Source organism: Nerophis lumbriciformis, linkage group LG11 (assembly GCF_033978685.3).
Source record: "Nerophis lumbriciformis linkage group LG11, RoL_Nlum_v2.1, whole genome shotgun sequence".
NCBI classification, from domain to species: Eukaryota; Metazoa; Chordata; class Actinopteri; order Syngnathiformes; family Syngnathidae; genus Nerophis; species Nerophis lumbriciformis.
In genome coordinates this window covers 52,653,328-52,670,827 of record NC_084558.2, presented here as the reverse complement: position 1 = coordinate 52,670,827, position 17,500 = coordinate 52,653,328, and the positions used below count along the sequence as shown (strand labels likewise).

The following is a 17,500-nucleotide window of genomic DNA, read 5'->3' as shown; positions in this document are numbered from 1 at the left end:
GCTAGCTTTTTAGCCAATTTTGTATGTTCAAACCTAAAATTCATGAATTTTTATATTTGGCGCCATCGCGGAAGTATGCTAACATCTCTTATATTAGCATGCTACCGTTCGCAAGCTAGCATTTTATGCTAGCTTTTTAGCAAATTTTGTATGTTCAAACCTAAAATTCATGAATTTTTATATTTGGCGCCATCGCGGAAGTATGCTAACATCTCTTATATTAGCATGCTACCGTTCGCATGCTAGCATTTTATGCTAGCTTTTTAGCCAATTTTGTATGTTCAAACCTAAAATTCATGAATTTTTATATTTGGCGCCATCGCGGAAGTATGCTAACATCTCTTATATTAGCATGCTACCGTTCGCAAGCTAGCATTTTATGCTAGCTTTTTAGCCAATTTTGTATGTTCAAACCTAAAATTCATGAATTTTTATATTTGGCGCCATCGCGGAAGTATGCTAACATCTCTTATATTAGCATGCTACCGTTCGCATGCTAGCATTTTATGCTAGCTTTTTAGCCAATTTTGTATGTTCAAACCTAAAATTCATGAATTTTTATATTTGGCGCCATCGCGGAAGTATGCTAACATCTCTTATATTAGCATGCTACCGTTCGCATGCTAGCATTTTATGCTAGCTTTTTAGCCAATTTTGTATGTTTAACCCTAAAAATCATGATTTTTTTATATTTGGCGCCATCTCGGAATTATGCTATTGTCTCTTATACTAGCATGCTACCGTTATCATGCTAGCATTTCATGCTAGCTTTTTAGCCAATTGTGTATGTTTAACCCTAAAAAGTATGATTTTTGATACTTGGTGCCATCTCGGAAGTATGCTAACGTCTCTTATACTAGCATACTACCGTTCGCATGCTAGCATTTTAGCCAATTTTGTATGTTCAAACCTAAAATTCATGAATTTTTATATTTGGCGCCATCGCGGAAGTATGCTAACATCTCTTATATTAGCATGCTACCGTTCGCATGCTAGCATTTTATGCTAGCTTTTTAGCCAATTTTGTATGTTTAACCCTAAAAATCATGATTTTTTTATATTTGGCGCCATCTCGGAATTATGCTAACGTCTCTTATACTAGCATGCTACCGTTATCATGCTAGCATTTTATGCTAGCTTTTTAGCCAATTGTGTATGTTTAACCCTAAAAAGTATGATTTTTGATACTTGGTGCCATCTCGGAAGTATGCTAACGTGTCTTATACTAGCATACTACCGTTCGCATGCTAGCATTTTAGCCAATTTTGTATGTTTAAACCTAAAAATCATGATTTTTGATACTTGGCGCCAAAATCTTCCTGTGGATTACAATACATCAAAGAAACCGACACCTTCATGTCGCTTCCCATCCTACACAGTGGAGTTTTACAAGCCTTTTAATTGGTAAGATCAAAGACAGCTTTTGTCTACTCGCCAGGAACTCATGGCAACACAAAGTATTATTATGACATAAATGATGGTCAAATTTGGAAGAAAAAGTGCAGTTCCGAATTTGTGCTGAATTTTTTCGTGAGGGAATTTTTAGAATTTGGTAGCAAAATGCACGAGATAAAAAATTCAGTGTAAAAAATTCAGTGTTTTATCATTTATAATTGAAACTAGGCCCGCCATCTGTGCCCTGGATCTCTGGCCTGGGGTCGATCCGAGATGGCGCCAAGTATCAAAAATCATGATTTTTAGGTTTAAACATACAAAATTGGCTAAAATGCTAGCATGCGAACGGTAGTATGCTAGTATAAGAGACGTTAGCATACTTCCGAGATGGCACCATGTATCAAAAATCATACTTTTTAGGGTTAAACATACACAATTGGCTAAAAAGCTAGCATAAAATGCTAGCATGATAACGGTAGCATGCTAGTATAAGAGACGTTAGCATAATTCCGAGATGGCGCCAAATATAAAAAAATCATGATTTTTAGGGTTAAACATACAAAATTGGCTAAAAAGCTAGCATAAAATGCTAGCATGCGAACGGTAGCATGCTAATATAAGAGATGTTAGCATACTTCCGCGATGGCGCCAAATATAAAAATTCATGAATTTTAGGTTTGAACATACAAAATTGGCTAAAAAGTTAGCATAAAATGCTAGCATGCGAACTGTAGCATGCTAATATAAGAGATGTTAGCATATTTCCGCGATGGCGCCAAATATAAAAATTCATGAATTTTAGGTTTGAACATACAAAATTGGCTAAAAAGTTAGCATAAAATGCTAGCATGCGAACTGTAGCATGCTAATATAAGAGATGTTAGCATACTTCCGCGATGGCGCCAAATATAAAAATTCATGAATTTTAGGTTTGAACGTACAAAATTGGCTAAAAAGCTAGCATAAAATGCTAGCAGGCGAACGGTAGCATGCTAATATAAGAGATGTTAGCATACTTCTGCGATGGCGCCAAATATAAAAATTCATGAATTTTAGGTTTGAACGTACAAAATTGGCTAAAAAGCTAGCATAAAATGCTAGCATGCGAACGGTAGCATGCTAATATAAGAGATGTTAGCATACTTCTGCGATGGCGCCAAATATAAAAATTCATGAATTTTAGGTTTGAACATACAAAATTGGCTAAAAAGTTAGCATAAAATGCTAGCATGCGAACTGTAGCATGCTAATATAAGAGATGTTAGCATACTTCCGCGATGGCGCCAAATATAAAAATTCATGAATTTTAGGTTTGAACGTACAAAATTGGCTAAAAAGCTAGCATAAAATGCTAGCATGCGAACGGTAGCATGCTAATACAAGAGATGTTAGCATACTTCTGCGATGGCGCCAAATATAAAAATTCATGAATTTTAGGTTTGAACGTACAAAATTGGCTAAAAAGCTAGCATAAAATGCTAGCATGCGAACGGTAGCATGCTAATATAAGAGATGTTAGCATACTTCTGCGATGGCGCCAAATATAAAAATTCATGAATTTTAGGTTTGAACATACAAAATTGGCTAAAAACTTAGCATAAAATGCTAGCATGCGAACTGTAGCATGCTAATATAAGAGATGTTAGCATATTTCCGCGATGGCGCCAAATATAAAAATTCATGAATTTTAGGTTTGAACATACAAAATTGGCTAAAAAGCTAGCATAAAATGCTAGCATGCGAACGGTAGCATGCTAATATAAGAGATGTTAGCATACTTCCGCGATGGCGCCAAATATAAAAATTCATGAATTTTAGGTTTGAACGTACAAAATTGGCTAAAAAGCTAGCATAAAATGCTAGCATGCGAACGGTAGCATGCTAATATAAGAGATGTTAGCATACTTCTGCGATGGCGCCAAATATAAAAATTCATGAATTTTAGGTTTGAACATACAAAATTGGCTAAAAAGTTAGCATAAAATGCTAGCATGCGAACTGTAGCATGCTAATATAAGAGATGTTAGCATACTTCCGCGATGGCGCCAAATATAAAAATTCATGAATTTTAGGTTTGAACATACAAAATTGGCTAAAAAGTTAGCATAAAATGCTAGCATGCGAACTGTAGCATGCTAATATAAGAGATGTTAGCATATTCCCGCGATGGCGCCAAATATAAAAATTCATGAATTTTAGGTTTGAACATACAAAATTGGCTAAAAAGCTAGCATTAAATGCTAGCATGCGAACGGTAGCATGCTAATATAAGAGATGTTAGCATACTTCCGCGATGGCGCCAAATATAAAAATTCATGAATTTTAGGTTTGAACATACAAAATTGGCTAAAAAGTTAGCATAAAATGCTAGCATGCGAACTGTAGCATGCTAATATAAGAGATGTTAGCATACTCCCGCGATGGCGCCAAATATAAAAATTCATGAATTTTAGGTTTGAACATACAAAATTGGCTAAAAAGCTAGCATAAAATGCTAGCATGCGAACGGTAGCATGCTAATATAAGAGATGTTAGCATACTTCTGCGATGGCGCCAAATATAAAAATTCATGAATTTTAGGTTTGAACATACAAAATTGGCTAAAAAGTTAGCATAAAATGCTAGCATGCGAACTGTAGCATGCTAATATAAGAGATGTTAGCATACTTCCGCGATGGCGCCAAATATAAAAATTCATGAATTTTAGGTTTGAACATACAAAATTGGCTAAAAAGCTAGCATAAACTGCTAGCATGCGAACGGTAGCATGCTAATATAAGAGATGTTAGCATACTTCTGCGATGGCGCCAAATATAAAAATTCATGAATTTTAGGTTTGAACATACAAAATTGGCTAAAAAGTTAGCATAAAATGCTAGCATGCGAACTGTAGCATGCTAATATAAGAGATGTTAGCATACTTCCGCGATGGCGCCAAATATAAAAATTCATGAATTTTAGGTTTGAACGTACAAAATTGGCTAAAAAGCTAGCATAAAATGCTAGCATGCGAACGGTAGCATGCTAATATAAGAGATGTTAGCATACTTCTGCGATGGCGCCAAATATAAAAATTCATGAATTTTAGGTTTGAACATACAAAATTGGCTAAAAAGTTAGCATAAAATGCTAGCATGCGAACTGTAGCATGCTAATATAAGAGATGTTAGCATACTTCCGCGATGGCGCCAAATATAAAAATTCATGAATTTTAGGTTTGAACGTACAAAATTGGCTAAAAAGCTAGCATAAAATGCTAGCATGCGAACGGTAGCATGCTAATATAAGAGATGTTAGCATATTTCCGCGATGGCGCCAAATATAAAAATTCATGAATTTTAGGTTTGAACATACAAAATTGGCTAAAAAGTTAGCATAAAATGCTAGCATGCGAACTGTAGCATGCTAATATAAGAGATGTTAGCATATTTCCGCGATGGCGCCAAATATAAAAATTCATGAATTTTAGGTTTGAACGTACAAAATTGGCTAAAAAGCTAGCATAAAATGCTAGCATGCGAACGGTAGCATGCTAATATAAGAGATGTTAGCATACTTCCGCGATGGCGCCAAATATAAAAATTCATGAATTTTAGGTTTGAACGTACAAAATTGGCTAAAAAGCTAGCATAAAATGCTAGCATGCGAACGGTAGCATGCTAATATAAGAGATGTTAGCATATTTCCGCGATGGCGCCAAATATAAAAATTCATGAATTTTAGGTTTGAACGTACAAAATTGGCTAAAAAGCTAGCATAAAATGCTAGCATGCGAACGGTAGCATGCTAATATAAGAGATGTTAGCATACTTCTGCGATGGCGCCAAATATAAAAATTCATGAATTTTAGGTTTGAACATACAAAATTGGCTAAAAAGTTAGCATAAAATGCTAGCATGCGAACTGTAGCATGCTAATATAAGAGATGTTAGCATACTTCCGCGATGGCGCCAAATATAAAAATTCATGAATTTTAGGTTTGAACGTACAAAATTGGCTAAAAAGCTAGCATAAAATGCTAGCATGCGAACGGTAGCATGCTAATATAAGAGATGTTAGCATATTTCCGCGATGGCGCCAAATATAAAAATTCATGAATTTTAGGTTTGAACATACAAAATTGGCTAAAAAGTTAGCATAAAATGCTAGCATGCGAACTGTAGCATGCTAAAATAAGAGATGTTAGCATATTTCCGCGATGGCGCCAAATATAAAAATTCATGAATTTTAGGTTTGAACGTACAAAATTGGCTAAAAAGCTAGCATAAAATGCTAGCATGCGAACGGTAGCATGCTAATATAAGAGATGTTAGCATACTTCCGCGATGGCGCCAAATATAAAAATTCATGAATTTTAGGTTTGAACGTACAAAATTGGCTAAAAAGCTAGCATAAAATGCTAGCATGCGAACGGTAGCATGCTAATATAAGAGATGTTAGCATATTTCCGCGATGGCGCCAAATATAAAAATTCATGAATTTTAGGTTTGAACATACAAAATTGGCTAAAAAGTTAGCATAAAATGCTAGCATGCGAACTGTAGCATGCTAATATAAGAGATGTTAGCATATTTCCGCGATGGCGCCAAATATAAAAATTCATGAATTTTAGGTTTGAACGTACAAAATTGGCTAAAAAGCTAGCATAAAATGCTAGCATGCGAACTGTAGCATGCTAATATAAGAGATGTTAGCATACTTCCGCAATGGCGCCAAATATAAAAATTCATGAATTTTAGGTTTGAACGTACAAAATTGGCTAAAAAGCTAGCATAAAATGCTAGCATGCGAACGGTAGCATGCTAATATAAGAGATGTTAGCATATTTCCGCGATGGCGCCAAATATAAAAATTCATGAATTTTAGGTTTGAACGTACAAAATTGGCTAAAAAGCTAGCATAAAATGCTAGCTTGCGAACGGTAGCATGCTAATATAAGAGATGTTAGCATACTTCCGCGATGGCGCCAAATATAAAAATTCATGAATTTTAGGTTTGAACATACAAAATTGGCTAAAAAGCTAGCATAAAATGCTAGCTTGCGAACGGTAGCATGCTAATATAAGAGATGTTAGCATACTTCCGCGATGGCGCCAAATATAAAAATTCATGAATTTTAGGTTTGAACATACAAAATTGGCTAAAAAGCTAGCATAAAATGCTAGCATGCGAACGGTAGCATGCTAATATAAGAGATGTTAGCATACTTCCGCGATGGCGCCAAATATAAAAATTCATGAATTTTAGGTTTGAACATACAAAATTGGCTAAAAAGCTAGCATAAAATGCTAGCTTGCGAACGGTAGCATGCTAATATAAGAGATGTTAGCATACTTCCGCGATGGCGCCAAATATAAAAATTCATGAATTTTAGGTTTGAACATACAAAATTGGCTAAAAAGCTAGCATAAAATGCTAGCATGCGAACGGTAGCATGCTAATATAAGAGATGTTAGCATACTTCCGCGATGGCGCCAAATATAAAAATTCATGAATTTTAGGTTTGAACATACAAAATTGGCTAAAAAGTTAGCATAAAATGCTAGCATGCGAACGGTAGCATGCTAATATAAGAGATGTTAGCATATTTCCGCGATGGCGCCAAATATAAAAATTCATGAATTTTAGGTTTGAACATACAAAATTGGCTAAAAAGTTAGCATAAAATGCTAGCATGCGAACGGTAGCATGCTAATATAAGAGATGTTAGCATACTTCCGCGATGGCGCCAAATATAAAAATTCATGAATTTTAGGTTTGAACATACAAAATTGGCTAAAAAGCTAGCATAAAATGCTAGCATGCGAACGGTAGCATGCTAATATAAGAGATGTTAGCATACTTCCGCGATGGCGCCAAATATAAAAATTCATGAATTTTAGGTTTGAACGTACAAAATTGGCTAAAAAGCTAGCATAAAATGCTAGCATGCGAACGGTAGCATGCTAATATAAGAGATGTTAGCATACTTCTGCGATGGCGCCAAATATAAAAATTCATGAATTTTAGGTTTGAACATACAAAATTGGCTAAAAAGCTAACTTTCTAGCGCCCCGTTAAAATTGTAAAAATGGAGCCCCTCGCCCCAGATTCACGCATCGCACCGCTCTAAAGGGGGCGCTACAGAGCCAATTTTTGAAGTTGGGTGGGAAAATAGTTGAGTTGAGGTTTAGGATCCAGAAAAAAGAAAAGAAAAAAAAAAAGGTCACACTGTGAAACAGCTGTGTGGAGGAGAGCCAGGGGTCAGGGGTCAGGGGTCAACCCCTGTCTGGAATGAAAAAGTTGTAATCACCACTCTGATGCCTGGCCTGTCAATCACCCGGCAGGTCTGAGCAGGGAGAGTCTGGGGGGGGGGGTCAATTACTAGAGAGTGCCCCCCCCCCCCCCCCCCAGCCACAGAGACATTGAGAGAGAATGATTTGAGAAGCAACCAATAGACACAACCATGTCTTTAGCAAAGTCCTGCCCACCGGGGAAATAAACCCTGCGTGTTTTTACAGAAGCAGACATAATAAAAGGAAACGGCCATCTTCTGCCGGAGACGTCACGGCTGCTGCGCGGGTTGCCAGAGGTATGCACTTTGGCAACCAGGAAGCTGCTCAGTGGCAACTAGCACACTGTGCGCCTTCCAACTTTCAGGGGGGGGGAGGGACCTGAAGCGATAGAAGTCACATGACCCGCAGATGTGGAGTCAGCAAAATATTACCAGATGAAGGATCAGCAAATATGGATCATTTTATAATGAATACAGAGGAGGACTCATTCTGGGTCATTTTATGATGAATACAGAGTATAGGACTCATTCTGGGTCATTTTATGATGAATACAGAGGAGGACTCATTCTGGGTCATTGTATAATGAATACAGAGTATAGGACTCATTCTGGGTTATTTTATAATGAATACAGAGGAGGACTCATTCTGGGTCATTTTATAATGAATACAGAGGAGGACTCATTCTGGGTCATTTTATAATGAATACAGAGTATAGGACTTATTCTATGGAGGGTCATTTTATAATGAATACAGAGTACAGGACTCATTCTGGGTCATTGTATAATGAATAAAGAGGAGGACTCATTCTGGGTCATTTTATAATGAATACAGAGGAGGACTCATTCTGGGTCATTTTATAATGAATACAGAGGAGGACTCATTCTGTGGAGGGTCATTTTATAATGAATACAGAGGAGGACTCATTCTGGGTCATTGTATAATGAATACAGAGTATGGGACTCATTCTGGGTCATTTTATAATGAATACAGAGTATAGGACTCATTCTGGGTCAATTTATAATGAATACAGAGGAGGACTCATTCTGGGTTATTTTATAATGAATACAGAGGAGGACTCATTCTGGGTCATTGTATAATGAATACAGAGGAGGACTTATCCTATGGAGGGTCATTTTATAATGAATACAGAGTACAGGACTCATTCTGGGTTATTTTATAATGAATACAGAGGAGGACTCATTCTGGGTCATTTTATAATGAATACAGAGGAGGACTCATTCTGGGTCATTTTATAATGAATACAGAGTATAGGACTTATTCTATGGAGGGTCATTTTATAATGAATACAGAGTACAGGACTCATTCTGGGTCATTGTATAATGAATAAAGAGGAGGACTCATTCTGTGGAGGGTCATTTTGCAATGAATACAGAGGAGGACTCATTCTGGGTCATTTTATAATGAATACAGAGGAGGACTCATTCTGTGGAGGGTCATTTTGCAATGAATACAGAGGAGGACTCATTCTGGGTTATTTTATAATGAATACAGAGGAGGACTCATTCTGGGTCATTTTATAATGAATATAGAGGAGGACTCATTCTGGGTCATTTTATAATGAATAAAGAGGAGGACTCATTCTGGGTCATTTTATAATGAATATAGAGGAGGACTCATTCTGGGTCATTTTATAATGAATAAAGAGGAGGACTCATTCTGGGTCATTTTATAATGAATACAGAGGAGGACTCATTCTGGGTCATTTTATAATGAATATAGAGGAGGACTCATTCTGTGGAGGGTCATTTTATAATGAATACAGAGGAGGACTCATTCTGGGTCATTGTATAATGAATACAGAGTATAGGACTCATTCTGGGTCATTTTATAATGAATAAAGAGGAGGACTCATTCTGGGTCATTTTATAATGAATATAGAGGAGGACTCATTCTGGGTCATTTTATAATGAATACAGAGGAGGATTCATTCTATGGAGGGTCATTTTATATTGAATACAGAGGAGGACTCATTCTATGGAGGGTCATTTTATAATGAATACAGAGGAGGACTCATTCTGGGTCATTTTATAATGAATAAAGAGGAGGACTCATTCTGGGTCATTTTATAATGAATACAGAGTATAGGACTTATTCTATGGAGGGTCATTTTATAATGAATACAGAGTACAGGACTCATTCTGGGTTATTTTATAATGAATACAGAGGAGGACTCATTCTGGGTCATTGTATAATGAATACAGAGGAGGACTCATTCTGTGGAGGGTCATTTTATAATGAATACAGAGTATAGGACTTATTCTATGGAGGGTCATTTTATAATGAATACAGAGTACAGGACTCATTCTGGGTTATTTTATAATGAATACAGAGGAGGACTCATTCTGGGTCATTTTATAATGAATACAGAGGAGGACTCATTCTGGGTCATTTTATAATGAATACAGAGGAGGACTTATTCTATGGAGGGTCATTTTATAATGAATACAGAGTACAGGACTCATTCTGGGTTATTTTATAATGAATACAGAGGAGGACTCATTCTGGGTCATTTTATAATGAATACAGAGGAGGACTCATTCTGGGTCATTTTATAATGAATACAGAGTATAGGACTTATTCTATGGAGGGTCATTTTATAATGAATACAGAGTACAGGACTCATTCTGGGTCATTGTATAATGAATACAGAGGAGGACTCATTCTGTGGAGGGTCATTTTATAATGAATACAGAGGAGGACTCATTCTGGGTCATTGTATAATGAATACAGAGGAGGACTCATTCTGTGGAGGGTCATTTTATAATGAATACAGAGGAGGACTCATTCTGGGTCACTGTATAATGAATACAAAGTATAGGACTCATTCTGGGTCATTTTATAATGAATACAGAGGACGTCTCATTCTGTGGAGGGTCATTTTATAATGAATACAGAGGAGGACTCATTTTGGGTCATTGTATAATGAATACAGAGGAGGACTCATTCTGTGGAGGGTCATTTTATAATGAATACAGAGGAGGACTCATTCTGGGTCACTGTATAATGAATACAGAGTATAGGACTCATTCTGGGTCATTTTATAATGAATACAGAGGAGGACTCATTCTGGGTCATTGTGTAAGAAATACAGAGTATAGGACTCATTCTGGGTCATTTTATAATGAATATAGAGGAGGACTCATTCTGGGTCATTTTATAATGAATATAGAGGAGGACTCATTCTGGGTCATTTTATAATGAATATAGAGGAGGACTCATTCTGGGTCATTTTATATTGAATACAGAGGAGGACTCATTCTATGGAGGGTCATTTTATAATGAATACAGAGTATAGGACTCATTCTATGGAGGGTCATTTTATAATGAATACAGAGGAGGACTCATTCTGTGGAGGGTCATTTTGCAATGAATACAGAGGAGGACTCATTCTGGGTCATTTTATAATGAATACAGAGGAGGACTCATTCTGTGGAGGGTCATTTTGCAATGAATACAGAGGAGGACTCATTCTGTGTCATTTTATAATGAATACAGAGGAGGACTCATTCTGGGTCATTTTATGATGAATACAGAGGAGGAATCATTCTGGGTCATTTTATAATGAATACAGAGGAGGACTCATTCTGGGTCATTGTATAATGAATACAGAGTATAGGACTCATTCTGGGTCATTTTATGATGAATACAGAGGAGGACTCATTCTGGGTCATTGTATAATGAATACAGAGTATGGGACTCATTCTGGGTCATTTTATAATGAATACAGAGTACAGGACTCATTCTGGGTCATTGTATAATGAATAAAGAGGAGGACTCATTCTGTGGAGGGTCATTTTACAATGAATACAGAGTATAGGACTCATTCTGGGTCATTTTATAATGAATACAGAGGAGGACTCATTCTGGGTCATTGTATAATGAATACAGAGTATGGGACTCATTCTGGGTCATTGTATAATGAATACAGAGTATAGGACTCATTCTGGGTCAATTTATAATGAATACAGAGGAGGACTCATTCTGGGTCATTTTATGATGAATACAGAGGAGGACTCATTCTGGGTCATTTTATAATGAATACAGAGTATAGGACTCATTCTGGGTCAATTTATAATGAATACAGAGGAGGACTCATTTTGGGTCATTGTATAATGAATACAGAGGAGGACTCATTCTGTGGAGGGTCATTTTATAATGAATACAGAGGAGGACTCATTCTGGGTCACTGTATAATGAATACAGAGTATAGGACTCATTCTGGGTCATTTTATAATGAATACAGAGGAGGACTCATTCTGGGTCATTGTGTAAGAAATACAGAGTATAGGACTCATTCTGGGTCATTTTATAATGAATATAGAGGAGGACTCATTCTGGGTCATTTTATAATGAATATAGAGGAGGACTCATTCTGGGTCATTTTATAATGAATATAGAGGAGGACTCATTCTGGGTCATTTTATATTGAATACAGAGGAGGACTCATTCTATGGAGGGTCATTTTATAATGAATACAGAGTATAGGACTCATTCTATGGAGGGTCATTTTATAATGAATACAGAGGAGGACTCATTCTGTGGAGGGTCATTTTGCAATGAATACAGAGGAGGACTCATTCTGGGTCATTTTATAATGAATACAGAGGAGGACTCATTCTGTGGAGGGTCATTTTGCAATGAATACAGAGGAGGACTCATTCTGTGTCATTTTATAATGAATACAGAGGAGGACTCATTCTGGGTCATTTTATGATGAATACAGAGGAGGAATCATTCTGGGTCATTTTATAATGAATACAGAGGAGGACTCATTCTGGGTCATTGTATAATGAATACAGAGTATAGGACTCATTCTGGGTCATTTTATGATGAATACAGAGGAGGACTCATTCTGGGTCATTGTATAATGAATACAGAGTATGGGACTCATTCTGGGTCATTTTATAATGAATACAGAGTACAGGACTCATTCTGGGTCATTGTATAATGAATAAAGAGGAGGACTCATTCTGTGGAGGGTCATTTTACAATGAATACAGAGTATAGGACTCATTCTGGGTCATTTTATAATGAATACAGAGGAGGACTCATTCTGGGTCATTGTATAATGAATACAGAGTATGGGACTCATTCTGGGTCATTGTATAATGAATACAGAGTATAGGACTCATTCTGGGTCAATTTATAATGAATACAGAGGAGGACTCATTCTGGGTCATTTTATGATGAATACAGAGGAGGACTCATTCTGGGTCATTTTATAATGAATACAGAGTATAGGACTCATTCTGGGTCAATTTATAATGAATACAGAGGAGGACTCATTTTGGGTCATTGTATAATGAATACAGAGGAGGACTCATTCTGTGGAGGGTCATTTTATAATAAATACAGAGGAGGACTCATTCTGGATTATTGTATAATGAATACAGAGTATAGGACTCATTCTGGGTCATTTTATAATGAATAAAGAGGAGGACTCATTCTGGGTCATTGTGTAAGAAATACAGAGTATAGGACTCATTCTGGGTCATTTTATAATGAATATAGAGGAGGACTCATTCTGGGTCATTTTATAATGAAGACAGAGGAGGACTCATTCTGGGTCATTTTATAATGAAGATAGAGGAGGACTCATTCTGGGTCATTATATAATGAATACAGAGGAGGACTCATTCTATGGAGGGTCATGTTTGTCTTACTACAAAGAACATTTGACGCTGAATTTTATTGTGAGGGAATTTTTGGAATTTTGGGAACTTTTCAAGAAATGCTGAAAAAATTTGGTAGCAAAATGCACGAGATGAAAAATTCTGCGGTAAAAAATTCAGTGTTTTATAATTCAGACACGGGAATCAATCCTACTGTTCTTAACAGCCTAGTGGGCGTGGCTTCCTAAGGCATTGACCCCGCCCCCCCGTCAGCTTATTGGGCACAAGTAATTGTGTCCCACAAAGTCTGCCTGGTAACAAGTGATCATGTGACCATTTTTTTTTAATACAATAAAGAGAGTTTAAAGTTTAAAACTGTGGCACGTGCGCCACTGGCTCCATTTAGGGGTACTCCAAAAAAACATTTGATTAAAGTACAGTGTTTTATATTTTTATATTCAAACAGTGTTACCGTTCAAACTGGGTGTAATTTTGCAGTGGCCAAACATATGAAAAATACTTCTGCCTTGTTTTTAATGACTACTTAGGCCTACTTTGCTACTATATTTGAACGTTGTCATTGTGGCGGTACTCGTACCGTCTCGAGGGCCAAACCCAAGACGCCGGTTGGCCGCACTTGGCCTGTGGACCGCAGTTTGGACAACCTGGTATAAATACAGACTGTCATGACTGTCACAGAACATCATAACTTGTATGGATTTTGTTGGCGTTTTCCCTGTGTCTAGTGTCTTAGTTCCGGTTCTGCGCTCTTATTTTGGTGGTTTTTACCGTTTTTGTGTGTGTTCCTGCTTCACTCCTGCCTCTGAGCGTCTTCTCCTCGCAGCTGTTTTCATTTTGTAATCACGGCTATTTAAGTTGAGCCTTTGCTGCTAGCCTGTGTGTATTGAAATATTGTGGGGGCTTTTGCCCGTAAGTTTTTGCTGTTCTCCAGCATTCCCTTTTGTTTACACCCTGATCAGGTTAGTTTCGTTTTGCATAGGTTTCCCTTCTAGAGCGCCCTTCTTAGCCAAGTGGTTTCAAAGGCTCGAGAACCGCTGGTTCTAAAGGGTGTTAGAACCTGGTGCCGTCAACAAGGTCGCACGTACTTGTGGCCGATCTCGTGTGCGATGGTGAAGGCAGAACCCAGGCCTATGTCTTCGTTGATGCTGCAACTCCGCTCCGGCTCGCACATTCCCGCCACGGAGGCCAAGCCTGGACCAGAAAATGAAAATACATTTTTTTTTAAATGACAGTAAAATACAACAACTTGTCCATTCCTTGCCTTTTAAACGCTACTACAATTAAAGCTGCCCGCCATCAAACATTTCCGGAAGACGGGAGCATGTGCAATATCATTTTCCACCACACGGGGGTGATGTCTAGTCATGATCAGTTTGGAAGGAGATCCGATCATCTACAGTGAAGTAACGGCAGTTTGATCATTGATGGCGAGGACCGGTTCACGCCGCCAGGCTCCGCCCACCATGAAGGGGTACCAATAGTTACCGACCCACCCACCACTTTAGGGTGTGATCGTCGTCATTTCTACCAATTTTGTTTGAGATCTGACTTTGTGCAGCCAAGTTATAAATGTTGATAGTTTTGTGACGAGCCATCAGATCAAAGTTCGGCGCCAGGCCACGCCCACATCATATGGCGAAGGCAAAATTCCTTCACTGATTGGACTTTTTTTTTAAATATCCACACAGTTCAGTGTGTCGTGTTAAGTGTGACCATGTTTGTTGAGTTTTTGTGCTGGTAAAAAAAATAAAAACTGTGCCATGACTAGGGAAGGTTGTTTGGATTGGGTCATACAAGTGAATGCTGTGCACTTGATTTCAAGAACCCCCCACTTCAAACTGATGTCGTCCACAGGACAAGACAAATTGACATCTATCTGACCGCCAAACCTGCCACCGGGGATTTTCGGATTTTTCCAATTTTAAAAAGTGGCGCTAGAAAGCCATTTCTTTCAGTTCAGGGCCCGGGGCCCCAAAAATATCAGATTTTTCTCCGGATTGGACGTGTTTGCAAAAATTATTATTATTATTGTTATTAAACAAAGCAGTTTCAACAGGGCCTTCAAGCTTTTTGCTGCTGGAATCAAACATTTTTAGCACAATCGGAGCATCTTGGACGGAAGTTCTGAATGTGGAGAGCGTTTTGCATTTTTCCCATCATGCCTTGCAATGCCTTTAAACGGGTGTCATTTCAATTTTCTATGCTGATTGGACTTTTTTAAATAATATCCACAAAGTTCAGTGTGTCGTGTTAAGTGTGACCATGTTTGTTGAGTTTTTGTGCTGGTAAAAAAAATAAAAACTGTGCCATGACTAGGGAAGGTTGTTTGGATTGGGTCATACAAGTGAATGCTGTGCACTTGATTTCAAGAACCCCCACTTCAAACTGATGTCGTCCACAGGACAAGACAAATTGACATCTATCTGACCGCCAAACCTGCCACCGGGGATTTTTGGATTTTTCCAATTTTAAAAAGCCATTTCTTTCAGTTCAGGGCCAGGGGCCCCAAAAATATCAGATTTTTCTCCGGATTGGACGTGTTTGCAAAAAATATTATTATTATTGTTATTAAACAAAGCAGTTTCAACAGGGCCTTCAAGCTTTTTGCTGCTGGAATCAAACATTTTTAGCACAATCGGAGGAAGTTCTGAATGTGGAGAGCGTTTTGCATTTTTCCCATCATGCCTTGCAATGCCTTTAAACGGGTGTCATTTCAATTTTCTATGCTGATTGGACTTTTTTAAATAATATCCACAAAGTTCAGTGTGTCGTGTTAAGTGTGACCATGTTTGTTGAGTTTTTGTGCTGGTAAAAAAAAAAACTGCCATGACTAGGGAAGGTTGTTTGGATTGGGTCATACAAGTGAATGCTGTGCACTTGATTTCAAGAACCCCCACTTCAAACTGATGTCGTCCACAGAACAAGACAAATTGACATCTATCTGACCGCCAAACCTGCCACCGGGGATTTTCGGATTTTTCCAATTTTAAAAAGTGGCGCTAGAAAGCCATTTCTTTCAGTTCAGGGCCCGGGGCCCCAAAAATATCAGATTTTTCTCCGGATTGGACGTGTTTGCAAAAATTATTATTATTATTGTTATTAAACAAAGCAGTTTCAACAGGGCCTTCAAGCTTTTTGCTGCTGGAATCAAACATTTTTAGCACAATCGGAGCATCTTGGACGGAAGTTCTGAATGTGGAGAGCGTTTTGCATTTTTCCCATCATGCCTTGCAATGCCTTTAAACGGGTGTCATTTCAATTTTCTATGCTAATTGGACTTTTTTAAATAATATCCACAACGTTCAGTGTGTCGTGTTAAGTGTGACCATGTTTGTTGAGTTTTTGTGCTGGTAAAAAAAAAAACTGCCATGACTAGGGAAGGTTGTTTGGATTGGGTCATACAAGTGAATGCTGTGCACTTGATTTCAAGAACCCCCACTTCAAACTGATGTCGTCCACAGGACAAGACAAATTGACATCTATCTGACCGCCAAACCTGCCACCGGGGATTTTTGGATTTTTCCAATTTTAAAAAGCCATTTCTTTCAGTTCAGGGCCAGGGGCCCCAAAAATATCAGATATTATTATTATTATTATTATTATTATTATTATTATTATTATTATTATTAATAAACAAAGCAGTTTCAACAGGGCCTTCAAGCTTTTTGCTGCTGGAATCAAACATTTTTAGCACAATCAGAGCATTTTGGACGGAAGTTCTGAATGTGGAGAGCGTTTTGCATTTTTCCCATCATGCCTTGCAATGCCTTTAAACGGGTGTCATTTCAATTTTCTATGCTGATTGGACTTTTTTTTAACAAAATCCACAAAATTCAGTGTGTCGTGTTGCGTGTGACTATGTTTGTTGACTTTTTGTACTGGTTGAAATTCTTTTTTTTTCCTGCGCCATGACTAGGGAAGGTTGTTTGGATTGGGTCATACAACTCAATGCTGTGCACTTGATTTCAAGAAAGCCCACTTCAAACTGAGTTACTCATGTTGTCCACAGGACAAGACAAATTGACATCTATCGGACCGCCAGACCGCCATTTGGAACCCGTACCGTCTCGAGGGCCAAACCCAAGACGCCGGTTGGCCGCACTTGGCCTGTGGACCGCAGTTTGGACAACCTGGTATAAATACAGACTGTCATGACTGTCACAGCACATCATAACT

The 17,500-nt window shown here is 37.7% G+C and overlaps 1 protein-coding gene across 1 annotated transcript in view; it reads right to left on the bottom strand.

The window, feature by feature from the left end:
- adamts6 (ADAM metallopeptidase with thrombospondin type 1 motif, 6) overlaps window positions 1-17,500 on the bottom strand; it is a 217,357-nt gene that overhangs the window by 154,110 nt on the left and 45,747 nt on the right. Inside the window, exon 9 of the mRNA XM_061966341.1 lies at window positions 14,410-14,515. Within this exon, the coding sequence (XP_061822325.1) occupies window positions 14,410-14,515 (106 nt within the window). The remainder of the gene's footprint in view (window positions 1-14,409; window positions 14,516-17,500) is intronic.